Genomic DNA, 27673 nt, shown 5'->3' with positions numbered 1-27673 from the left:
TTGCTTGACCTTGCGGCGATGATGACACACGCTTTGCCCAACGACTCACCGTGCTTTTGTCCACTGCCAGATCACCGTAGACATTCTGCAAGCGCCTATGAATATCTGAGATGCCCTGGTTTTCCGCCAAAAGAAACTCGATCACTGCCCGTTGTTTGCAATGCACATCCGTTACAGACGCCATTTTAACAGCTCCGTACAGCGCTGCCACCTGTCGGAAGTCAATGAAACTATACGAGACGAAGCGGGAATGTTTGAAAATATTCCACAAGAAATTTCCGGTTTTTTCAACCAAAATTGGCCGAGAAAAAAAATGTGTTGCATTACTTATTGAACTGCCCTCGTACTTATTTACTTTATTGTACACAGAGATCGACTCTCAGCACGCGGTTGCGCACGTGCCTGTCGCGGCGGCTAAACCGGTCGGTCATCAACGCCCGTGGAGATGTGCCTCGGCGGTGAAAGCACCCTTGGTCGCTATGCACGAAGTTGCCGCCAAGGCCACGGAGCCAACCCCCGGCTGCTCGCACTGGGGGATGCCAGCTGGGTCCTCACAGCAGCCACCGCGTGCGTCACCTCGAGCGTGCGAGGTACAGCACTCCTCATCTAGTTATAGCAGTAGTATTAGTGATCCTGTGGCTAGTGGCATTTCTCTCACCCGCCCATTTAGTCAAGTAGATCAGGTCAGTGACACCATACCTCAGTTGCACTACTCGGCCATTGCGGACGCCTTTCAGGATTGAAAACTCGGCTGGGGTGTACCGCGATCCTGATGGATGTTTAAACGTGTGCCTCCCTGTCCCGAAAACCGAGCTCCTGAAGGTTGTCCAAAATCCGCGTTATCCGGCCGTTAAATGTGGTACAGTTCTCTGTATCGAATTATCGCATCCCCCCAAACTTCAGTCTGGTGATGGAGAGACCAGCATCCGTTATCTTTGGGGGGATAATGGCGTGATAACGCGGAGCACATTAATCGCCGAGTGGTTTCGTAGATCCACTTTGAGTGTCATATTGGGCCGGTTTTCCGAGATGGAAGTCAACGGTTCAGCTAAGGCACCTGGACATCCATATACATGTCCACGATCCGTTAAATGGAGGGTCCAGCCATATTAATCTCCCTCAAGATATAGCCAACAAGAGGGTGTGCATTAATGTCCAAAATAGAAAAGATCAGGCTTGTTTTGCATGGTCAGTCCTGGCTTGCCGAAGAAACTACAATTATAGAGATCACCCTTATCGTCCGGGTACATACAAAGTCAGTGACATTAACCCACATTATAACTTTGATGGTATTGAGTTCCCCATCAACATCCAGGACATACCTAAATTCGAGGCACAAAATACTGGAATATCGCTAGACGTTTATGGCCTGGAGAAGAAAAGCAAGTCAGACAAGCAAGACAAGCATATCATAGTCGGCCCCCTCCATTTCTCAAAATTTGCTGGTGAGCGAGAGCTGCATGTAAATATGCTTCTCTTTTCTGAAGGTGACAATTATCACTATGTCCCGATCAAGGACATGTCCCGACTCCTTTCCTCCCAACTATCAGCTGATCATAATGTAAAACATATTTGTTTAAGATGCCTCAATTATTTCTCATCTGAACAGTTATTACCTACGCATCTAGTCGACTGCACCTCCAACGACGCGGTACGTGTTATCATGCCTACCCGGGAAAAGAATTTCATTAAGTTTAGCAATGCTCAGCACCAGGAGCGGTGCCCGTTTGTAGTATACGCCAACTTTGAATGCCTCCTCGCTCCTGTGACCCGCTGTGAAGGCGATCCTATGATCTCACACACTGCCTTTACAGAGAAACGCGTACCGTATGCGGCAGCGTACCAAATTGTATCGTCATATGACACCAACCTTAACCGACACAAACCATACGTCGGGGCTAATCCATCGATTTCAAATGGCTCTGAGCACTATGGGACTCAACTGCTGTGGTCATAAGTCCCCTAGAACTTAGAACTACTTAAACCTAACTAACCTAAGGACATCACACACACCATGGCCGAGGCAGGATTCGAACCTGCGACCGTATCGGTCGCGCGGTTCCAGGCCGTAGCGCCTAGAACCGCTCGGCCACTCCGGCTGGCTAATCCATCGATTTGGTTGCTCTCTGAGCTTGAAAAATTTTCACACGACGTTGATACGCTGTACGGCGGCAACGTTCCCATGACCAAATCAAAGGAGAATGAAGATTTGTATAACAACGCCACCGAGTGTCATATTTGTGGGCTGCCGATAAACAGAAAAGCGGAAACTCCTCGTAGGGATCACTGTCATCTTACAGGGAAATTCCGCGGCATAGCTCACAATGCATGCAATTTGAAGTAACAATTACCTAGGCACATACCAGTTTTCTTCCATAATTTATGTGGGTATGACGCTCACTTTCTAGTTGAGCACTTGGCCGATTTCGGTTTGGAGAAAGATCAGGTGAGTGTCCTACCTGAGAGCGTCAAGAAGTATATTTCATTCTCCAAACGAATGACGCCAAGAATTATGCTGCGCTTCCTCGATACACTACGTTTTATGCAGGCACCACTACAGAAACTTGTTGAGACTCAACCTCGTGGGGAAATGAATATCACTCGAGCTGCATTTCCCGACGAGGAAAAGTTTCAACTTATGACTAGGAAAGGGGTTTTCCCATACGAGTATGTGGATAGTATGGCCAGACTCGACGAAACCAGGCTACCCGACATAACTGCATTCTCCAGCAACCTCACAGGCGACACCATAACGAATGCAGAGTATGAGCATGCCGTGAATGTCTGGCGGGAATTCAACATTTCTAATTTAGGAGAGTACGCACGTCTTTACATGGACACAGACGTGCACTTCCTTGCGGACGTTTTCGAGAAGTTCCGGAGTCTATGTATGACCACATATTCTCTGGACCCCGCCTTTTATTACACGGCATCTGGGTTGTCTTGGGACACGATGCTCAAGAAAACGAAGTGCAGTATCGAATTATTGACCGATCCTGACATACTCCTTTTCTTCGAGTGGGGGATCTGTGGGGGGCGTTGCCAATGTATTCATATAGGTACGAAAAGGGGCTCGCTACGTTTTCAACTACCTAGTTTCAACTACTTTTCAAGGTCATCCAACTGCTCACTTCCACATCCTAAGACATTTCCTATATACAACGACCTATGTGCATGTATTTCGGATGTGGAACTGAGAGGTTGGATGTCCCTGAAAAGTAGTTGAAACTAGGTAGTTGAAAGTGTAGCGAACCCCTTTTCGTACCTATATGAACTGTGGCTACAGTCCTCCCTTGAATGCCTGCATGAAACGCAGTTATTGAAAGCTGCTCTATCACCCACATTCATCTCTATGATCGAACACATGGTGATGGTTTGTCAACGACAGCTCAGCAAAGACTGAATGTGGAGGAGAACAGTAACGGTAGTTCAGTGGAGGCAGCACAATTGGCTTTCTTCCCGCCAAAATCAACCATCTTGAATGACGTCAAGGCGGCGCTCTCTGGCGGCAGGGGTATGAACTAGCACAGTTGGACTGCATACACATGTGCATGATATAAATAATAATAAATGATAATGAATGTTAATAAATGATAATCAATAATAATAATGACAAGTATGGTTTAGCATCCATTATCCTGTTGGAATTTGAATTTGGCGCCAATTTTTTCTGGAGGCTTAGGTTAGTGTACGTAGCCGAATTAGTATATTTTCCCGCCAAAATTCAGTATTTCCGCCATTTTTTCTGGATGTCAGATTAGTGGACATAGCACAATTGGCCTATTTTCAAACCAAAAGCCGCCATCTTTTATGATGTTGTGTGCTGTTGCCAAGTCTACATGCCGCCATCTTGGATGACGTCATCGCCGCTATCTTGAATAAATTTGGCAACAATGCAGAGTGGCTTGACATGAAGGTTGCCCCACTACTCACAGTGCTTACGAACATGAGCTAAACAAGTAGATCATGCATGTTTTATACTTTCTTTCATTTGTGCTACCTACTCCAGCGTCATCCGATTCATATTGAATCACTCACACATTCATATACCATATACCATATACCCATGATTCGCATACATTGTTTACTTTGGTTGTAAACATATTGTTTACAACACGGTATGATCCCAGCATTTCCATGAGGTCAATCTATACGCCAATTCAGTATGGACCACATGACATTCATGCCTCCAGATGGTACACATCCATCGAACAACTGAAACGACACGCATAAATATCACGTCGCCTTCTTTACCGCGTCTTACCGTGCCATAAGAAAAGCTACCAGACTGTGATTCCTGTGGCACAACCCTAACAGTGCGCTATATTTCTGCGAGAGTAGTTTATGTGTTGTTGAAACCATTCACCGTCTTCTCATATCAGGTAAAACTAGAAGGCAGGTTCCATTGAGAAAAAGAATGGGTCACATCAAACGTACTTAAAGGAAAATATAAGGGATAGAAATACCTCGCTTACCTTGGATTCACGACGCAGAAGTACACCGCAGATCTGTCTCTACAATCACTCGGATGAGATTTTGTGATAGCAGCTTCCCCTCTCATTTGTATCGCCTACAACTAAGAATTCAGATATTTGTGATTGCAATAATTCAGGCGTTGGGGGTATTTAATCTTTCTTTCATCCAAATTCCAGCAACATAAAGAACAATTCCTTGCAGAACTGATAGCCCTTAAGGTACCATTTCCTACAAACATTTCTGGTCTTTTACTAAAGAATAAATTTGAAAAAGAAAAATATTAGACGCCTGATAAGATTTATTTTAATTAGTAGTTTTAAAATCTAACCACGGACATATAGAGAAGCTGTAAACACTCTTTTTACCAATTAATTATAAAATACATTGTTTCTCAAAGACTGGTGAATGTTCAAAGCTGTTTATGAACATTTTTATACAGAAAAATTAGGATCACCGTCTAGTGGCCAGATAAGTAAATAAATAAACTCTTATACAAAACGACAAGTATGACTTTTCATTTTTTGAAAATTTTTCTGGTCCAGGAAGAACCAAAGTAACAGACAAATATACAGGAATAGTGATCATTTTCTATTATCTCGTTGCCCATATTAGAATATGTGTTTTAGTTACTGTACATAAGAAATTTAGGTCCGTGCTGGTGTTCTAGCCTAAATCCAAACCTCACAACAGCGTCTTACGGAGCAGGGATATACGAGAGTTGGTACTTAAACAGTGCCAACTATTTATTCACAACCGATGTGGAAGGCGTAGTATACCGTTAGCAGAACCTGTTCTGTTGATAGTGCGAATGGAGTGGTCTAAAGTTATGGTGATTCTCGTGTACGACTGCGATGGTGTTATCCTAACGCATTACGTTCCTCCACGGCAGACCGTCAATGCACAGTATTACTGTTCGTTTTTGGAGCATCACCTGCGACCAGCTTTTGCGAAAGAAGCGGGGACACTCTCTGCGCAACCCACCCATCATTTCGCACGACAATGCGCGGGCGCATACAGCGCAACCTGTGGCTGCTCTGTTCGGTCGATGGGACTGCGAAGTACTGTAACATCCACCATACTCGCCGGACTGAAGTCCTTGTGACTTTGATTTGATTCCGAAGATGAAGGAACCACTTCGTGGCATTCGCTTCAGAACTGTTCCAGAGAGATAGACCGTTCTATTCGCACCATCAACAGAGCAGGCTCTGCTAACGGTGTACTACGCCTTTCACATCGCTGGCAACGGGTTCTACACAACGCTGGTGACTACTTTGAAGGCCAGTAACAGGTGCAAACATGTAATTCTTTTGTGTCGGTTGTGAATAAATAGTTGCCACTATTTAAGTTCCAACCCTTGTATAATAAAGTGGTTAATAATATTCTGTGGACAGAAGCATACACTCTTGGTCGGAGTAATAGGCTATGGTTCCAAGAGTAATAGGCTATCTTCCAAATCTGAACTCCACAATGTCTTTCTTGCATTAGATTTTTGTCAGTTTAAGGGTCGGTATCACATAGGTTTTTAACAGTCAGAACTGGAACTTTTTTATGGCTCCTTGTTACCAATCCTCTTGCATTGCAAAATATTAAAAATACTCATAACCATCAGCTCAGGACCCCGCTCCCCCCCCCTCCCCCCCCACTGCCACCCTTTCCTTCAAACTATCGTTCGGGCGCCCTTGTACAGGCAACACGGTATTCTCGTTTCGTTGGCAAAGCTCGTTACTCAATGCAGGTTATTCTTGCACGAGGTAGAAATAAAACGAGGAGGCTGGAGGTAAAGACGCATTTCTCATCCGTGTAAAAACATGAAAATTTTTTACACTATTCAAAAATTGTACGTAGATTAGTGTCTTCATCTACTGTACAAGAATAAATGCTCACTGGACCTGCTTCAGTATGCGGAGAGGTCTGCCATCAGTAGTAGAATAGCGATGAGAGGGAGAAGAGTGAGAGAAAGGAGGGATGGAGCGTGGGACGAGTAAACGGGCGCTAATATCTTAAACTTACTCCATAGCAATTTTAAATTTTTATTTGGTGCAAAACTCAAGGATTCCACTTGCAACTTATTTATCAGCAATTTTTTCAGTTGTAAACGTAGTTTAAACAGCAACTGTTACCGATATTAACTGCTCCTGTGGATGTGTGTAGGTAAAGCGATCTGCGCATGCGCTCCCGCCTCTTCCCCCTGTTGGCTAATGGTTCAACAGTGTGACGCCACAGACTCTTTAAGATCTCGGCAGACGACGCACGCCACGGGCAGTATCTGTGCAGCTGTCGCTAGAAGCAGCGATGGCGCACGTCTCGCTGTTCGTCGTCGCGGTTCTGCTGGCGTCGCCTGCGCTGTCTGCAGCTGAAGACGAGTATTTCAGTGGTAATCTCGACAATGCCCGTTGCTCGACTCTCTGTGAACGTTCAGTGATTATCACAGGACCATTTACGCAGAAGCCAGTTCGATATATAATTATCACTTCGCGTTTTTCCGAGGTAGCAATATCTGAATGGTATCCACTCAGCATCACGCTGTAAAATACATGCTGCTTGAACGAGTATGCAGGATGCCAACACCAAAGCCTCTAAACTGGCGTCGAATCGGATGACTTGTATTTATTGGGATGGAATGTGTGACACATTTATTGGTACCACTCGGGTATCACTAGATACGACTGTAACAACGACGCTCCGCGGGAAATGTTTCTAGTCTCAGTACGGGTTGCGATTTTTTCTGGTGAGAAGAAGGCAACAGTATCACTGTCGAAATAAAAAGAAAGGTAAGGTTCCTAGTTCTGGCCCTAGCCGGCCCAATCGTATCCGAACGACCGCCGTCTACTAACGGCGTCACTGGCTGCGACGTGGATAGGCATGTGGTCGGCACACCGCTCTCCCGATCTCTTTTGGGTTTCTTGACCTTGGAACCGCTACTAATCGGTGGAACAGATCCTCAGTTGGCGTAACGAGGTTGACTGCACATCGTACCAGTGCTCCGACCGAGGAAAAATCTCTGGTAGTATCGGGAATCGAACCCATGTCCACAGCCGTGCTGACCACTCAGCTACCACTCACTCTGTTGAAGTAAACAACTGAAAATAGATACAGACTTTCTTAAAGCTATGTGTTGGGATCCGCAATCGCTCTAATATCGATATGCTGCGTCCTTCACATATTAGTTCTACAACTTTGCTTCCGCCGTTTTTTATCGAATTTCGAGGCTTATTATGAGAAATTGAAAAAAAGAACGTATCGCTGGCCACTACTTTCTCCCATCGTTCAGGCAGCATATGAATCACGTGGTGGAAGAACTAGGCAGCTTTAGAGGAGATCCATGAATCGATCCAGTTTTGTACATGTGTCCAGTGATGCTGGTCGGCCAGGTCGTCTGTCATTGATCGAAAAAGGTGATAATCAGACGGAGCAATGTCTGAAGAACAAGGCGTGTGGTGTAGGACCTACCCATTTCGACGTTTACAAGTATGTTTTCACGGGTTTTGCGGTATGAGTTAGAGTACTGTCGGGTTGAAAAATCACTTTTTCATATATGTCGTTGTATTGTGGCCGTCTAATTTTCAGTGTCCGGCTCGGACGCATCAACTGCTTTCGATACAGGTCCCATGCGACTGCAGGTTGAAGTAGCTTCGAAAACCTTCTCTCTTCCACCACCGTGCCAGTCTTCGACGTCAAAATCACCGTTCTTGAAGCGTTGAATCTGATGTGTTGGCAGAAGAGCCAACACCGTGTTGCTAGAGGAGGCCGAAATGCACGCGTTTAAGCTCACGCAAACTGGCGTGAGGTCTGGAACAGGACAATGTAATTAATATAGCCAATAAGGTACGTTGCTGCTGGAATACTTAACTTTAATCCATAATTGGTGTACATCGCTCTTGTTGATACATTAATAACAATCTCAATATAAACTGGTAATGGCGCCTTGCTAGGTCGTAGCAAATGACGTAGCTGAAGGCTATGCTAGCTATCGTCTCGGCAAATGAGAGCGTATTTGTCAGTGAACCTTTCCTAGCAAAGTCGGCTGTACAACTGGGCGAGTGCTAGGACGTCTCTCTAGACCTGCCGTGTGGCGGCGCTCGGTCTGCAATCACTGACAGTGGCGACACGCAAGATTCGCAGAGGTTCTGTAAAGTTTGGAAGGTAGGAAACAAGATACTGGCAGAAGTAAAGCTGTGAGGAGGGGGCGTGAGCCGTGCTTGGGTAGCTCAGTTGGTAGAGCATTTGCCCGCGAAAGGCAAAGGTCCCGTGTTCGAGTCTCGGTCCGGCTCACAGTTTTAATCTGCCAGGAAGTTTCATATCAGCGCACACTCCGCTGCAGAGTGAAAATCTCATTCTGGAAACATCCCCCAGGCTGTGGCTAAGCCATGTCTCCGCAATATCCTTTCTTTCAAGTGGTTCAAATGGCTCTGAGCACTATGGGACTTAACAGCTGTGGCCATCAGTCCCCTAGAACTTAGAACTACTTAAACCTAACTAACCTAAGGACATCACACACATCCATGCCCGAGGCAGGATTCGAACCTGCGACCGTAGCAGTCGCGCGGTTCCGGACTGCGCGCCTAGAACCGCGAGACCACCGCGGCCGGCTTTTCTTTCAGGAGTGCTAGTTCCGCAAGGTTCGCAGGAGAGCTTCTGTAAAGTTTGGAAGGTTGGAAATGAGATACTGGCAGAAGTAAAGCTGTGAGAACGGGGCGTGAGTGGTGAGTCCAATCTTTAATAGTTTTTAACCAATGTGTACCAGAACATAACAAACTGAACTTCTAGAAAATTCAAGCTAAAACTGGTTTCTCTATCTATTCTGCGTAACACTAATGCATCCCAGGTCCATATCCATCTTGTATCTGGTGTTGGTATCTCCTCCTTTTCTTTTTGATACTTCTTCTGATTATTCTTTTTTCTTTGGTGTCTTCCAACACTGATTTCTCTGCTTCGCAAAGTCTCTTGCGGTCAGGCATTCCCCTCAGTTCAATAATCTTAAGCCTTGACACGGCACCATCATCCAAACATTGCAAACCATCCAGCATACCTATTTTCAAAACATTTAGTCTTACCCGAACAGTGTTTGGTATCTGTTTCTATATACAGTGGTTAGCACCCTCATTTGGGTTTTGAGTGCTACCATTTAATTACTTCTCTAATAATATTGTGTCACTAAGACATTAGAAACTAAAAGGTCGTAAAAAAACAAACAACTGAGAACAAAATTCTGTCTTTAATAGAGCTGTCTGTATGAGATGGGTGCGTCGTCACATGTGCAGACAATTTTAAATTCCTTTAAATATTTGCCTTTCTTCGGTACAATTTCCTTGAAGTAAACTTTTTCTTGTTCAGGAAACTGCACAGAACCTTTTAAGACAAAAATCACAAAATTGCTGTTTTTATACCTACACACGTACTAGTCCCCTTAATAAAGAACGTTTTCTTAGATCTTACAAGTACGATCCTTATGACATCCGTGTAACATCTTTCTTCAACAGTCTTTCTTCAGCGTCAGCAAAATTACTTCGCACTTTCTGCAGTTTATAATTCTGTTTGTTACTATAAAAAAACACTTCATTTTTAAAATGGTTTGCCATAGTGAATCACGAATGTAAATTCAAATATTAAATTTTTGTATTTTAAAGGAAAAGTACGCCACCTTACAATTGTAAGGATTTTCTCATTTTTGTGATTAATCAACTCATTCAATTTCAGGGAAAAGAATGTGCAATCTCACAATCGTGTGAACTTTCTCACAAGTAAAAAAACCCGTTGCCTCTGCCATCCTATCAGATTGCACTCTGTAAATTAAAAAAAAAGGAAAACAATGGAAGCTCCAGGTACAATCATGGCACTATACTTGCTTGAATTAATCAGAGAGAACTGAATACTATTGAAGACATCACAAACTACAACTTCCAGTACAATTACTAAGTTAAAAATTTGCTGTTAAGTTAACATTTCGTCTGTGCAAATTTCAATCCGTGTTACATTACTCTTAATCCAGTCTCTTAACAGCCTTCTTATCGACTGAAACCAGACATTCGAGACCTATGTCCTCGAAAAATGTACGTCCGAGGTTTTTGAGTGAATTTTATTTTAAGCGTCACTCGAAGAGGAGTTATGTACATGCTTACTACGACGTGGAACGCATTTTGAACATGTATTACGGTAAACAGTAAACAGACAAACAGATTTCATTTGTCGCTGCCACAGGAGACGGTGACAGATACAACGGCTTGTTCAATCGTACCGAGCTTGCAACACATCACATAAATGCAGGAAACACAAACATGCTTGGAAAGCAGAAAACGTAAAAAGCGTAATTAAAGTTTAATAAAATCAAAACACATATGTACACTGACGGGGAAAAAATGCAACACCAAAAAAAGTTGATGTATAATAATGAAATTTTCTGGAATACATTTGTCTAGGTAACATATTTAAGTGATTAATATCACAAGATCACAGGTTCATGTAAGCGTGAGACAAGCCATTGCAACTGTGAAATACTGGCACATTAATAACCGGTGTAACCGCCACAATGTTGAATGCAAGCATGCAAACGTGCATGAGTTGTGTTGCTCAGGTGCCGGATGTCAGTTTATGGGGTGGAGTTCCATGCCATTTGCACTTGGACGGTCAATACAGTGACAGTTAGTGTTGTTTTTGGACGACGCTGGAATTCTCGTCCGATGATGTCCCGTATGTGCTCCACTGGAAACAGATTTGGTGATCGTGCAGGCCAAGGCAACATATTGGCAACATGTTGGCTGGGTTACAACAGAGGTATGTGGGGAAGCATTATTCTGTTGGAAAACAGCTTCTGGAATGCTGTTCATGAATATCAACACAAAAGGTCGAATCACCTGATTTATATACAAATTTGCAATCAGGGTGCGTGGGATAACCACGAGAGCGCTCCTGTTGTCATACGAAATCACACGAGAGACCATAACTCCAGGTGTAGTTCCAGCACGCAGACAAGTTGTTGAAGGTCCTCGTCTGGCCTCCTTCTAACCAACAAATGGCCATCCGAGGCGGAACCAACAACGTTCATCAGGAAACACAGTAGACGCCCACCCCGCCCTCCAGTGAGCTCTCGCTGGACACCACTGAAATCGCAAATGTCGTTGGTTTGGGGTCAATGAAATACACGCTACAGGGCGTCTGGCTCGGAGCTGTCCCTGAAGTAAGCGATTTGTAACACTTCGTTGAGTCACTGTGACCTCAACTGCTGCTCAAATTGCTGCTGCAGATGCAGTACGATGCGTCAGAGCCCTACGCTGAGCACGATAGTCTTCCCTCTCGGTAGTGCCATTTGGCCTCACGGAGTCCAGTCATCTTGCGAAAATAGGACGAATATTGAGGAAAGAGACCACCTGATTGTTGCCACGGCGCTTGAGGTATCAGAGGAGCATGAGAAGGTTGTGGCAGTTGATGAGGATACGGAGCTTCTCATCATGTCAATCCCCTGGCCATACCACTAGCAAACATATATTTCTCAAAACATGGAAGAAGAACGGCCTCATCAAAAATATTTGGTCCCAACAGCTTCAGACTGGCAGACAACATCAGACTCGTAAGTCACCGCACCGCAAGTGGATGTGACAACTCCAGCACTCTTCAAGAAGACCAAGAAGAAGGCGGTCAAATTGCAGGGCGAAAATGAATGTCTTCTAGAAGAAATCAAACTTTTCTTCGAGCATGACCCTTAAGCTGAAGCTATACCGAAGTGGCTTGCGATTTTTAACAACCCTCTGGGGAATTAGGGTAGAAGGTTAGATAAATTGCGATTCGATATGTTTTACAAAGCCCTCGTGAAACCCAAATTCAACCTCGCATCTCTATCACCAACGTCCAAAAGAGGCCGCCAGATTGCTTGAGAACTTGCCCACAAGAAAAAATATGGCTAGAACACTAGATTGTTCCGCTTCTCTAGGGATGACGGGCTCCAAAGTTCGGTCTTGACACTGTTCCCACCTCCAAGAAAGCAGCTCCACAGTCCCTTCTCTCCACAATTTTCTGCAAATGCAACAAGGGATGTGCAGGTGGTTGTGGGTGTCGGAAGGCTGGGATTAAATGTTCACTGATTTGTGCCAATTGCAAGAGGAACTCCTGCACTAACTTCCTCCAACCACGTGAAACTGACGAACCATATGTTGACGAAGACCTGGACTGCACATAGGGAGCGACGTAAAATTATGGACTTTAAGGAGCCGAGAGTTGGGGGGAGGGACTTCGAAAAGGAAATCACATACTTCGAGGAGCCGAGTGGCTCAACGACAGTCAAACGTTGACATCTGTGAAATTTGTATACCTACCCTTTTTTTCTTCCCTTCTCATCTTCATATCTTTAACTACAATTTTTGTTATTATGAAATATGATGTTCACTAATTGATTTCAAGATTGTGTTTCTTATCCTGCCTCCATGTCTGTATCATGTGAATGCATCTCATCATATTCTACTTGAAACCATTTTTCAAAATTACCTTTTTATATATTCTACAATTTTAATATTTTATTGTACTACTATATTTACTAAGTACAAGATTAGTACACTGGAGTACTATAGTACTATATTTAATATAGTGTAAAAGACACTCATTGAAGAACTGCAGTTTAAACAGTCTTCATTGATGGTGAGAAATGGTCCAACTATAAGGTGGAGCTTTATGGAAATGGGTGGTCCAAAAAACTCACTTTTCGTCTCATCGAAAGCAGTATTTATTCCTCCGTAACTTTCGTATGGGCCTCTTTATTGATACATGGATTAGTTTAGATGATGTTACGAAAAAGCAGAAGTTAAAACAAAAAATTTTCATAAATATGTAAAATTTGTCCAACTTTGATGAGCACTAGCGTGGTAGCAGATGGTATAAAAAATATGCGTCTGGTCTCATTCAACGCAGAGTTTAATGTCCTACAACTTTTAATAGTGCAATTTGTTCGATATTATGGACCCTGTACGAAATATAACCGTAAAACCGCAAAAATACCCCTTTTGGTGGTACATTTTTACCTCCAATCACTTAAGCACAACACCACCGAACTGGAAAAACCTAGGACAGACGAATTGGACCACAAATTAAGCAATTAAAACAATAAAACCTTTTGCAGAAATTATTTCTGATTCGATTTTTTGATTTTACACTACTGGCCTATAAATTATATTTTCCCTAAACGATCTTTTATCTAATCATATGTTATTTCAATCTCACATCAGCTGCGGAACTAGTAGTCATATGGTCTTTCATCTATATCGGTCATTACAATGTGTTCACTATGCTATTCACAGTAGCTGACGCATATTCTTATTTTCTTATCCATTAATGAAACAACTACTGCATTACCGCTATTTGATCTTATTTTGAGGTATATGCACCGATCTGACTAGTCCTACTGTCGCATTTCACTAATTCTCACTATATCTAACTTCATCCTACCATTGCTTCTTTTAAATATTTAACCTACCTACTCGATTATGGATATAACATTCAACGTTCCAACCCATAGAAAGTCAGATTTGCATATCCTGATGATATGACTGAAATGGCACCATATGCCAAAATATTTACCAGACAAAATACTTTCAATTTTGAAAACTTTATTTTATCAAACTAATTTGTTGCTAACTTCCCACCTGAAATTCTGAAACTTATCATGTTGCCTTCAGTTTACAGTAAATCACTGTAAATGTCAAATTCACCTTTCAGTTCGTCCTTCATGAGTTATTCAGAATACATTATTCCCCATAACATCCACATGCACATCTATACTCCGTGTTGTGGAAGTTGCTACTTCTGACGCCATTCTCATTTCCTTCAATTCATTATTGCATTCGCAGTTGGTTTGCGGTGAGAGAGACTGTCGCTAAAGCTCCATATGAGGTCTAATTTGCTCGATTTTCTTGTTGTAGTTATTTCGCGAAACTTTTGTGCATGGAAGTAATATATTGCCCTGTTCTTAATGGAACGTACGCTGTCAAAAGTTTTCAACAGGAAAACGCCTCGTGATGCAAAACGCCTCTCTTGTAGCATCTACCGGCGTTTGTTGAGCATTTCTGACAAGGAGACAGTGCTTACTCGTCATCACCTATTTCGTCCCGTTTATGGAACTGGAGCAGGTTGAAGACTACGAACATCCATGAATGAATGTGAAGACAAGTGAAAATATTACTTACCAAAATGCAGTGTAGACGCTGTGGTGGACAGAATAGTGGTGGGGCAGATGACATCGGTCCTACAAGAATTGTGGGGGTTCTCCAGCAGATGGCAGCACAGTGATGTCGCACCGAGGCAACAGCTGCAGGCGTACACAGTGTGCAATCATGGATTGAAACAGTGAGCAGTCGTGAGGCCGTGTGCCTATCATGCTTGAGTGTTGTATAATTTAGTAAATCCATTGTGTCCGTGAATACCAACGTGCCACATATGTTCACCCATGCAGAATACACAGACATGTTGTTTGTGTGCGGCTACTGTAATGGCAGTGCCAGTGCACCTGTGAAAGAATACCAGAGACGCTTCCCTGATCGACAGACCCCCTGTGCAAGGGTATTTCATGGCTTTTCAGACATTAGGTGAATCTGGAATACTACCCATTGCACATGTAACATCAGAACGTGAGGCTGTCCAGTCAGTTGAGGAAAGGGAAGACATTATTGCAATGGTACAACGGAGTCCCATCACCAGTACATCAGCTCCATATTCCACAAACGTGAGTGTGGCATAAATTAGATTCTGAGGGCCTGTACACATTCCTATGTCCAGCCCGTGGAACATCTGCATCCAGATGACTCAGTAAGCAGACAGCAATTTCGTGAATGGTTGGCTGTACACAGAGGCGTTATGTAGTACACTTTATTTACAGATGAGGCCACATTTACACGCAGTGGTATCATGAGCACCTGCAATTCTCATACATGGTTGATGGAGAACCCACATGACACTAGTGGAATAAGATTCCAAGTTAAGTTGTCAGTGAACGTCTGATATGGTATGATTGATGACCTAGTGATAGGGCCCGTATTCCTGCCAAATCACATGACACCTGCAGGACATGCACATTTCCTGATAGAAGACCTACCTGCACTTTTGAAAGACGTGACATTATGGCAATGACGGCATATGTATCTGAAACATGATGGAACACTGATTCACTGTATCAGACAAGTATCCCAGTTGAATAGTACATTTCTCCAGTGGGCATTGCGTGTAGTGGTCCCATTAACTGGGCTGCCAGATCACCCGACCTAACCCCATCACACTTCCGTTTATGGGTGGTGCGTACACTATGAAGGTTCATACACGTGACGAACTTGTCGCTCGCCTCACCGCCGCTGTTGCCCTCATTAAAGTCGGCCGAGATGATGTTCAATGTGCAACAGAGCACGTCCTCCAATGCACTGACAAGTGCATCGAGATGGGTGAGGAATTTTTTGAACACATCCTGTTGGATTGATCAGTCATCTGTCCCACAATTATTCTGTCTACCACAAAGCCTACACAGCATTTCTGTAAGTAATATTCATGCTTGTCTTCATAATCATTCATGGATACGTGTAGTCCGCCTGCTTAGCTGAGTGGTAATGTGTTGCCGGCCGCGGTGGTCTAGCGGTCCTAGGCGCTCAGTCCGGAACCGCGAGACTGCTACGGTCGCAGGTTCGAATCCTGCCTCGGGCATGGATGTGTGTGATGTCCTTAGGTTAGTTAGGTTTAAGTAGTTCTAAGTTCTAGGGGACTGATGACCACAGATGTTAAGTCCCATAGTGCTCAGAGCCATTTGAACCATTTTGGTAATGTGTTTGCCTACCATGCAGCGTTCAATTTCCGGCCGGGCTGGAGATTTTCTCCGCTTGTCGACTGGGTGTTGTGTTGTCCTTATCATCATTTCATCATCACCGACACGCAAGTCGCCCATTGTGGTGTCACCTGAAAAAAGACTTGCAACTCGGCGGCCGAATTTCCCCCAGTCGGTGCCTCCTGGCCGTCAATGTCAAGTGATCATTTCGTTTCATGGATGTGCGTAGTCTTCAACCCGCTCCAGTTCCATAACGATTGAAAACCAGACCCATTTTCACAGGACTTTTTCTATTTGTTTTCACACGTAGAATCACCTCACAAAGTACATAACATTTCTCCTGAATCAACCTGTATATGTTATGTGTTTTCTCGTCCGCCATTAGATCATTGTGTTGGTCTTTCCTTAGGCTGGTATTACACTGTCAAATTTCTTTGTCAAATATCTTTGTCCAAAACCTTTGTCAAAGATATTTGATGGTGTAATAGGAACTTTGTCAAATGTCATCCAATATTTGATCAAATCTAGGGCCTCGCTGCAGATTTGATCAAAGAAATCGCTTGTCTTCTGTTCACTGCAATGTGACATGTTACCACATGTCTGTAGTGTTTTTTTAAACATTACCGGTAAATACAATTGGTGTGTGCCAACAACTACAAAATTAATAGAGATGTATGAAGCTGATGAGGCGCTTTACAACGTGAGGCACCGTGAATGCAAAAATAGATTAAGAAGATTGGAGACAAGACCTGTCCTGACCTAACCTAAACTAACATAACATAACCCTGTCCTGTAACAAGGAATCGGGGTGTTACAGCGAGCCTGTCTTCTGAAGATGTAGCAGTTCTTAAGTGAATATTGTGCTTTGTGATATGAGGATACACTTCACTGAGCACATACAGAAATGTATGCTCATCCAGTCTTAAGTAACTGATGTACGACTTGACGTCTTCCACTGTAAGCTCACGTAACAAGTTTTGTTGAATGCTTTTATCGTGTCGTCGTAAAACCAACGGCTTCACCCACATTAGATTAGTTTTTCGTTCCATAGATCCGTGCTGAGGAGATCCTCGTGGATGTGGAACATGTCGATTTTTTTAAGCTGAAATAACAATACTAATAGTATGAATAAATACAATACATCATTTGTTTCTATTAAAAATTTCGTCAATGGAGTAGAAGGAGTTGGTCATTAGTAAGTCTTTCAGGCTCCTTTTAAACTGATCTTTACTTGTAACAAAAAATTTTATGTTTACTGGCAAATTATTGAAGATGAGTGTTCCTGAGTAGTGGACCCCTTTTTGAACTAAAGTAAGTGCTTTTAAGTCCTTGTGCAGATCATTTTTGTTCCTGGTATTGTATGTATGAACTGAGTTTTTTGTTGGAAAAAGAGATATATTATTTACGACAAATTTCATTAAGGAGTAAATATACTGTGAGGCAGTAGTTCGTATACCCAGTTCTTTGAAGAGGTTTCTGCAGGACGTCCGTGAAATTACTCCACAAATAATACGTATTACACGCTTTTGGACTCTGAAAACTTTTGTTTGACTTGAAGATTTACCCCAAAATATTATACCATATGACATTATGGAATGAAAGTATGCAAGCTTTTTCATTTTTATGTCGCCTATGTCTGCTAACACTCGAATTGCAAATACAGATCTGTTAAAGGCGTTTGTGCAGTTCAGTGGTGTGCTCCTCCCAACTGAATTTGTTATCAAGTTCTAATCCCAGGAATTTAAGACTGTCAACCTCGTATGTATGGTTCCATTTTTTCCCCCACTTCTTTTCCGCATGTGCGCACAATGCAATTGGGGTACGTGCAACTGCTGTGGTTAATAACAAGTTGTTGTCAGCCATCTTGAACTTTGACGAAAAATTTGATGACAGTGTAATACCCCTCCTAGCGCTACGTCAAAGATCTTTGTCAAATATATTCGACGGAATATTTGATCAAATCTTTGACAAAGAAATTTGATAGTGTATACCGGCCTTACCGTGATCAATCTTACAATGAATCGTTGGATTTGGGTTTCTACGTTTTGTAGTTTTTGATAGACAAAAGTTTCAATGGAGCGCCTTCTTTTTGAATAGACGTGCAAAGATATAGCCAGCAAAGAACTGTTCTGAGCTACCTTCTGGGGAAAATTATGTTTTCAAATCTTTGGTTACAACTTTTGTTACAGTTCCAGTGACGAAGATAGCCGAAGCGTTGAGCGTAGCAGAACGCTATGGCAGAGCGTTCCTGGAGCTAGTGAAGGACGGGACAACTCCACAGGCACACAGCCCCGCCTTCAAGCACTATGTGAACAGCCGTGCGACCAACTTTAGCATTCAGGCCGACCTACGCGCCAGAGCCTTCATCAAATTGTGCAAGGAATTTGAAAGGTAAGCTTACTAATGTGCACGTTTCCCTGTTAACTTACACTAAGAACATAAAAAACAATGTTCTAAATAAGCCGGAGTTGGTTATTGTCGTCATGAAGACTGACGAACTGAAGAATACTAATACGTGCATACATTGGAGGCTATTAAAACTACTACACCATGGGTATGGCATACAACAATCGTTAAACTGGCATAAAGTGTACTACATGGTTGGACAACAGATATTAGCATCCCAGTGCAACCTAGACTGTGAAATCGATCGGTCAGGACAGCAATACTCAGTGGCTTCGCATGACCAGCGCCCGAAAGGACAGCCAGATTGTTCCCTCACTCGGTAGGATCGTACAACCTCACAAAGCAGATATCTACATCTACATCTACATCCATACTCCGCAAGCCACCTGACGGTGTGTGCCGGAGGGTACCCTGAGTACCTCTATCGGTTCTCCCTTCTATTCCAGTCTCGTATTGTTCGTGGAAAGAATGATTGTCGGTATGCCTCTGTGTGGGCTCTAATCTCTCTGATTTTATCCTCATGGTCTCTTCGCGAGATATACGTAGGAGGGAGCAATATACTGCTTGACTCTTCGGTGAAGGTATGTTCTCGAAACTTTAACAAAAGGCTGTACTGAGCTACTGAGCGTCTCTCCTGCAGAGTCTTCCACTGCAGTTTATCTATCATCTCCGTAACGCTTTCGCGATTACTGAATGATCCTGTAACGAAGCGCGCTGCTCTCCGTTGGATCTTCTCTATCCCTTCTATCAACCCTATCTGGTACGGATCCCACACTGCTGAGCAGTATTCAAGCAGTGGGCGAACAAGCGTACTGTAACCTACTTCCTTTGTCTTCGGATTGCATTTCCTTAGGATTCTTCCAATGAATCTCAGTCTGGCATCTGCTTTACCGACGATCAACTTTATATGATCATTCCATTTTAAATCACTCCTAATGCGTACTCCCAGATAATTTACGGAATTAACTGCCTCCAGTTGCTGACCTACTATTTTGTAGCTAAATGATAAGGGATCTATCTTTCTATGTATTCGCAGCACATTACACTTGTCTACATTGAGATTCAATTGCCATTCCCTGCACCATGCGTCAATTCGCTGCAGATCCTCCTGCATTTCAGTACAATTTTCCATTGTTACAATCTCTCGATACACCACAGCATCATCTGCAAAAAGCCTCAGTGAACTTTCGATGTCATCCACAAGGTCATTTATGTATATTGTGAATAGCAACGGTCCTATGACACTCCCCTGCGGCACACCTGAAATCACTCTTACTTCGGAAGACTTCTCTCCATTGAGAATGACATGCTGCGTTCTGTTATCTAGAAACTCCTCGATCCAATCACACAATTGGTCTGATATTCCATATGCTCTTACTTTGTTCATTAAACGCCTGTGGGGAACTGTATCGAACGCCTTGCGGAAGTCAAGAAACACGGCATCTACCTGTGAATGTGTATCTATGGCCCTCTGAGTCTCGTGGGCGAATAGCGCGAGCTGGGTTTCACACGACCGTCTTTTTCGAAACCCATGCTGATTCCTACAGAGTAGATTTCTAGTCTCCAGAAAAGTCATTACACTCGAACATAATACGTGTTCCAAAATTCTACAACTGATCGACGTTAGAGATATAGGTCTATAGTTCTGCACATCTGTTCGACGTCCCTTCTTGAAAACGGGGATGACCTGTGCCCTTTACCAATCCTTTGGAACGCTACGCTCTTCTAGACACCTACGGTACACCGCTGCAAGAAGGGGGGCAAGTTCCTTCGCGTACTCTGTGTAAAATAGAACTGGTATCCCATCAGGTCCAGCGGCCTTTCCTCTTTTGAGCGATTTTAATTGTTTCTCTATCCCTCTGTCGTCTATTTCGATATCTCCCATTTTGCCATCTGCACGACAATCTAGAGAAAGAACTACAGTGCAGTCTTCCTCTGTGAAACTGCTTTGGAAAAAGACATTTAGTATTTCGGCTTTTAGTCTGTCATCCTCTGTTTCAGTACCATTTTGGTCACAGAGTGTCTGGACATTTTGTTTTCATCCATCTACCGCTTGGACATAAGACCAAAATTTCTTAGGATTTTCTGCCAAGTCAGTACATAGAACTTTACTTTCGAATTCATTGAACGCCTCTCGCATAGCCCTCCTCACACTACATTTCGCTTCGCGTAACGCCATCTACAGTCTGTATATTTAAAAAGATTACAGAGCGGCTTTCTCACCCACAAATCGCTTTTTAACGTTAGTTGTTCATTAGCAGCTCGTGTTAGATCTCATGTAAGGAGAGACGTGTACTAAGCCGTGTCGGAATTCATCAGTGGGAGAATGTTCCCTATCCAGATATGCTGCTCGCGCTGATCGGTATTCCATGACTACAATGCGAATATGGAAATGATGAGTCAGGACAGTGATACTCAGTGGCCTCGCATGACAAGCGCCTGAAGGGACAGACAAATTGTTCGCTCGCTCAGCAAGTCAGGAAATGGGCTTGTATGCAGCAAGACAACGTTGTAGTTTCCCTGCCAACGAACATGCAGTATGTCCGCGTTTGCGTTTATCTCTATGCTCGCCTTTATGTAGCATTTGGACTTCCTACTCGTCTGTAGAATGACTCTCATGTCGAGTTTCCTTCCCTCTGTTGGGGTTCAGCTTTCATGTTTTGATGTAGAGCCACAATCGGCTCGTATAGTAAAGTTTGAGCTGGGTTCACGACTTTGTCATGCCTTGTGCAGATATAAAAGTGGCGACAAGGATATGATTCGTTCGTGGTGCACGTCAGTAGGGAGCAGGTGACCACTTAGTCTAATTATCTGTGGCAGCGACCTATGGGACCCCCGCCAACGTCGTCTCGAAGCCGTTTGGGTGACGGGGTCAGTCGCGGTATTGGTCCGATAGGGAACATCGAATTGTGACAGCATACAACTCCATGGCCCCTCCTTCTGCGCCTTCCGCCGTCCTACCTTCGACCGCGGACACGGGAACTGGTGGGGATAGCTTCAAATTCAAATGGCTCTGAGCACTATGGGACTTAATATCTGAGGTCATCAGTCCCCTAGAACTTAGAAAAACTTAGACCTAACTAACTTAAGGACATCATACACATCCATGCCCGAGGCAGGATTCGAAACTGCGACCGCAGCAGTCGCGCGTTTGCGGACTGAAGCGCCTAGAACCTCTCGGTCACCGAGGCCGGCGGGATAGCTCCTTTGACTGCCGCTGTGGAGCCCATGGAATTTGACCAGGTGAACTCTACCCCATAGTCGCCAGTGGTTGAAATGGTTCAAATGGCTCTAAGCACTATGGGACTTAACATCTCTGGTCATCAGTCCCCTAGACTTAGAACTACTTAAACCTAACTAACCTAAGGACAGCACACACATCCATGTCCGAGGCAGGATTCGAACCTGCAGCCGTAGCAGCAGCGCGGTTCCGGACTGAAGCGCCTAGAACCGCTCGGCCAGCCAGTGGTTGAAACCTGGCTCCACCAATGCCGGCGGATATAACGCCACACCAGCCTCCACAATCTCCCGCATCTCCAGAGGACCTAGCTGGATCGGTATTGTATCCTTAAGTGGTCTGTCCGCTGCCAGAAAACTTCACGCCCTCGCTGGTTTATCAAAAAGCTTCTGCATGAAGCCTGTACAGTCCAGAATCGGTATGCCAATCAGAAAAAATCGCCGTGAGCACTGAGGCAACCATCCCACCAACGGACGAGGTTGAAAAAACCACCATATCCTACTGCATGAAGACGTCCGTATCGGCCTGCTGCACATTGTCGTCTGACAGGAATCTTCGGTCCTTCAAGGCCTTTTTTAAGGGATCGAAGGCATGATAATCGCGTGGGAAGATATCAGGGCTATAGAGTAGCTGCTCCAGCGTCTCCCACTCGATTCGCGTAACTTGCGCGGTACGGCATTTGTGATATGGGACCGTGCGTTATCATGAAGCAGCAGCAACCCTCATTGTACCATTCCAAATTATGGTTTTCGACAGACATACTGTCCCATATACATTCATCATTCTCTGGTGGATGTCTACCAGTGTTTCTCCTTCGGCAGCCAAGAAACGAATAACAGCACGTTGGTTCTGTTCGGGCGGATTTAGTAATAACGTCACCATAGTTCACGTTTCTGCATTTACCATAGGACTTCTGAAAGACACAAATGCCACACTGATCCCTTGCCTATATGTCGGTGCTTACATACCCGCATCGGTGTCGCTCTACGATGCATATATGCTGCAACAACGACCTCAGACGTAAACGTTTTGATGGCCCCTTGTAGTGTCCCGTCTAGATGGTAGCGGATAAACTGGTGTGGATATTACAGCGTAGTACTCGTAGTACAGAATGGTGTCACGGAGAAAGCAGGTGAAGCATGGCATGGGCAGAGCCACTGATTTCAAGTGTTTACCTTTCAGCAAAATTTTGGAAATTTGTGCTGAAGTCATCGGTCCCTAAGCTGACTCCCTACTTAATCTAACTTAAACTAACTTACGCTAAGGACAAGACACACGCCCATGCCCGAGGGAGGACTCGAACCTCCAACTGGGAGAGCCGCGCTAGGCGTGACAAGGCACCCAAGATCGCGCGGCTACCTGTCAGCGGCGATAGTCCTGGATCAGCAGTTCTTATCCTGATTTCAGCTCCCTCAGATCTGGCTTTTAGCTCGCGCCATGCTCTGTTCCCGCATACAATTCTTTATGTTGATATATTATCAGTTATTCGCTCTTGTCACAATTGTGTTTACCTTCATGCTCTCTCTACGCTGCTTTTGAACTCTCTGCTTCACTCTCTGCTTCCCCGTAGATAGACTCGTACGTCGAGTGTTTCTTCCCAAAGTCTAGGGCTCAGTTCAGCTTTGATGTCGAGCCACTGTCAGCTCATATAGATAGATACATTTGTTATCGACAGTGACGATTCGTGGGATTATTTGTGCACATATAAAAACGAGTATCCGCCGAACGGACAGGCTTCTTTACTCCCGTGCAAGCCAAGCTACGCACGACCCGAGCACTCTAAAGGAATCTTGGTTGCATTCCTGTCTCCCCGCAGTGCTATGCTACGTAGCAGTTTATTCTTATACTCTCATTGAAGTATTATGAGTAGGGTTCGGAAGTCTTTTATCCGAGTATAGCAAGTCAAGGCCCAGTATATTACATATTTATTTTTGGTCGTTGTGGTCCAGAAAATTGTTGATTTTATTTGTCCTTTTTTTCCTTTTTAGGTGTATTTTGGGCATATTTACTCATTTCGATGTAAACGATTTTCTCTGTATTTTCACCTTTCTTCGATTAGTACTGGCTATTCTCAATTCGAACCATCATTAGGTCACCTCTGGTATATGTTTTCTGTAGCAAGCAGAAATATCTCTGAAAATCAAGGTCCTTTACAAAAAAAATGGTTCAAATGGCTCTGAGCACTATGGGACTCAACATCTGAGGTCATCAGTCCCCTAGAAATTAAAACTACTTAAACCTAACTAACCTAAGGACATCACAAACATCCATGCCCGAGGCAGGATTCGAACCTGCGACCGTAGCAGTCACACGGTTCCGGACTGAAGTGCCTAGAACCGCACGGCCACCAAGGCCGGCACACACTTAAGAAACTGAAGATGTCCATTATACTGCAACGTCAACTACTGTAAGGTTTTGGAAGTCTAGTTTCTGCAACCTTGATATATTTCAGCCAACTATGAAGCAAGTTATACCGATTTTAATTACTTTTTCCAGGATATGTATTCCGGGATCGCTCAATTGATTCTAAGTGGCGAAAGTAGTTCATTCCAAATTAACCAAATGCATTTTAGGAAACACGAAGTTCGTTTTTCATATTATGTTAATTCAAAAGTATATGTCTGAAAGAAGAAGGTTTTCTTTCGTACTAAGCTTTCTTCGCACTATGCTGCACAGTACCAAAATATGGTTTCTAGTATCCAGTGAGCCGTATTTTTTTCCTATTTCAATCAATGTCTGCCCTAACTTTAAATAGCCTATATAGGCCTAGTACTAAATGGTCTTAAGTCCTGAGCACACATTTCCATACACTTGTCCGCTGCCATGTCTTTGTCATCTTTCAAAATATTTATGGAGTGAAGAAACTATGGAGCAAATTTACAAACATTTCGCAACATACTTTAGGTTCCCGAATAAGTGTGCAATAACTTTTTACACAATTTGCTTTGCTGAACACCTACCGACTTACGAACTTCCATCATGGTGCAGTAATTTTAGGACAGCAACTTGCGTTAATCAATACGGCGGGAAAACAGTCAAAGTTGCAAATTTCACTTTTATTTACTTGATAATTAATTATATCTATGCTCTGTAACTGTTCATTTGCACTTTGCATAACTTCGTTACCTTGTCATGGTTGGCCCGCATCTCGTGGTCGTGCGGTAGCGTTCTCGCTTCCCACGCCCGGGTTCCCGGGTTCGATTCCCGGCGGGGTCCGGTATTTTCTCTGCCTCGTGATGGCTGGGTGTTGTGTGCTGTCCTTAGGTTAGTTAGATTTAAGTAGTTCTAAGTTATAGGGGACTGATGACCATAGATGTTAAGTCCCATAGTGCTTTGAACCATTTGACATGGTTGCTATATTTTGAGAAACACCATTTTGACTATCTCGATCATCTGAAAACCAATCCCGATCCGAAATTTGTGATCAAGTAAATAAAAGTCTATTGACCTAGCGACTTGTTTGAAGCTGCCTCATAAACACTCGAAAATTTGTTCATTTTGCTGCTCCCACCGTTAAGATAACAGAGCTGCAGTGAAACTACCTTCGCAGGCATATACCTGGTATTCTGTAGTCGCACTGGGTTGACAGCGCTACCTGTTGTCATGTGTGGCAGGTTGAACGCGTGCTGCGAAGTTTGCTAGGCTGGCGGAAACCCACGTTGGCCTGCTTTAACCTCTGTGCTCTAGTGTCTCCGTTGTGGCAGGTTGAGCTGCTTTCGATGCGGCGGAGACAGAGGCAGGCAGGCTGGCAGGAGAATTTTTACACCTCTGTACACTGACAGTGCGATGAGTCACAAGCATTACGGACTGTCAGCACGGCAACTGTTGCAGCTTCCCATGATGCGGCAGCAGAGAGAGGCGCTCCGAGAATGGTGTGCCCAGTGAAAACACTGCACATAGCATTGGTGCCACGTCGTCTTTTCAGAAGTTTCTTGTACAGCATCAGGATGGACATATCCCAATGTTGAGACACACCACCTGTTGAGATGGTATGTGGTGCCATTGAGCACACGACACGTTCATTTCTGGTCCGCGTAGCCGATAATTAGAACGTCAGAAGTTAGATTTCTGACATGTCACAGCCGCTGGCTGTGCCCAACTTCCAGGTCTCTTTCAACATAATAAGGCAAGAGTGCATGTTGCCCAAGCTGCCCTGACCTACCTCCAAACGGAAGGTGCTCGCACTGCTGCCCGGGCACGCTAGTTCTCCAGATCTCTCACTGACTGAAAACAATTAGTAATAGGTTGCCTAGAGGCTGGCAGGCCACCACTCAACAGCAACTGCGATTGATCAACTCTGATCTAGAGCTGATGCAGCATGGAATGACTTACCTGTATCTGTCATCCAAGGTCAGTCAAGTTAGGGCCATTTTTGTTCTCATAGGTGGAAGCTCTGTGAACTAAATTTCACAAATAACCTACAAACTTAATAATGCATTCGTTCTACTGTACTGTGTTCGCGAAATAAATACAATTTCATTCTTTGCTATTCATTCTGGAGTCCAGTTTTTAGTGGACGGCGTGTAACATAAGTCGGATAAAAAAAATCGCAACACCAAAAGATAATTAATCCGGCGTAATGAACTTTCGGCATTACATTTTGAAGCAACGTTGCAAGCTCGTAGGTTAATGTAAGCGCGAGATATGGCTTTGGAAATCTGAAATGCTGGTACGTTAATAACCGGTTTAACCGCGAGAATGCTGAATGCACGCACGCACCCGTGCGTGTATTGTGTTGTACAGGTGCCGGACGTCAGTTAATGGGATGGAGTTCCAAGCCTGTTTCGCTTGGTCAGTCAATACACGGACGGTTAATGCTGTTTGTAAATGACATTGGAATTGTCGTCCGATGATGTCCCATATTGGCTCGATTGGAGACAGATACGGTGATCATGAAGGCCAAGGCAACAAAATGGTTCAAATGGCTCTGAGCACTATGGGACTTAACATCTATGGTCACCAGTCCCCTCGAACTTAGAACTACTTAAACCTAACTAACCTAAGGACAGCACACAACACCCAGCCATCAGGAGGCGGAGAAAATCCCTGACCCCGCCGGGAATCGAACCCGGGAACCCGGGCGTGGGAAGCGAGAACGCTACCGCACGACCACGAGATGCGGGCGCCAAGGCAACATGTCGACACTCTATAGAGTATGTTGAGTTACAGCAGCGGCATGTGGGCGAGCGTTATCTAGTTATCTAGTTGGAAACCACACTGTTCACGAATAGCAGCACAATAGGTCGAATCTCTGTTGATGTACAAATTTTCAGTCAGGGGCCGTGAGCCGCGCGGGGTAGCCAGGTGGTCTGGGGCGTTTGCCACGGTTCGCGCGGCTGCCCCCGTCGGAGGTTCGAGTCGTCCCTGGGGCTTGGGTGTGTGTGTTGTCCTTAGCGTAAGTTAGTTGAAGTCAGATTAAGCAGTATGTAAGCCTAGGGACCGATGACCTAAGCAGTTTGGTCCCATAGGAACTTATCACCAAAAAAAAGGAAAAACCAGGGGGTGCTAGACAACTACGAGAGTGCTTCTATTGTGATTCGAAACCTCACCCCAGACCATAACTCCAGATGTAAGTCCAGTGCATCTTGCTCACAAACAAGTTGATTGTAGGCTCTCAACTGACCTCCTTCAAAGCAACGCACGGCCGTCACTGGCACCGAGGCAGAATCAAGCTTCCATCAGAAAACACGACAGACCTCCACTCTGCCCTCCAATGAGGTCTCGCTTGACACCGCTGAAATCGCAAGTGGCGTTGATGTGGGAATGCA

At 44.2% G+C, this 27673-nt stretch overlaps 1 protein-coding gene across 1 annotated transcript in view; it reads left to right on the top strand.

The window, feature by feature from the left end:
- The first annotated feature begins 335 nt into the window (after window positions 1–335).
- Window positions 336–27673, top strand: part of LOC126458405 (peroxidase-like) — a 139143-nt gene continuing 111805 nt past the window's right edge. Inside the window, exons 1-2 of the mRNA XM_050095423.1 lie at window positions 336–590; window positions 18451–18652. Coding sequence (XP_049951380.1) covers window positions 446–590; window positions 18451–18652 — 347 coding nt within the window. The 5' untranslated portion in view covers window positions 336–445. The remainder of the gene's footprint in view (window positions 591–18450; window positions 18653–27673) is intronic.

The sequence above is a fragment of the Schistocerca serialis genome, chromosome 1 (genome assembly GCF_023864345.2).
Source record: "Schistocerca serialis cubense isolate TAMUIC-IGC-003099 chromosome 1, iqSchSeri2.2, whole genome shotgun sequence".
Lineage (NCBI taxonomy): Eukaryota > Metazoa > Arthropoda > Insecta > Orthoptera > Acrididae > Schistocerca > Schistocerca serialis.
This window is presented reverse-complemented; position numbering and strand designations above follow the sequence as displayed.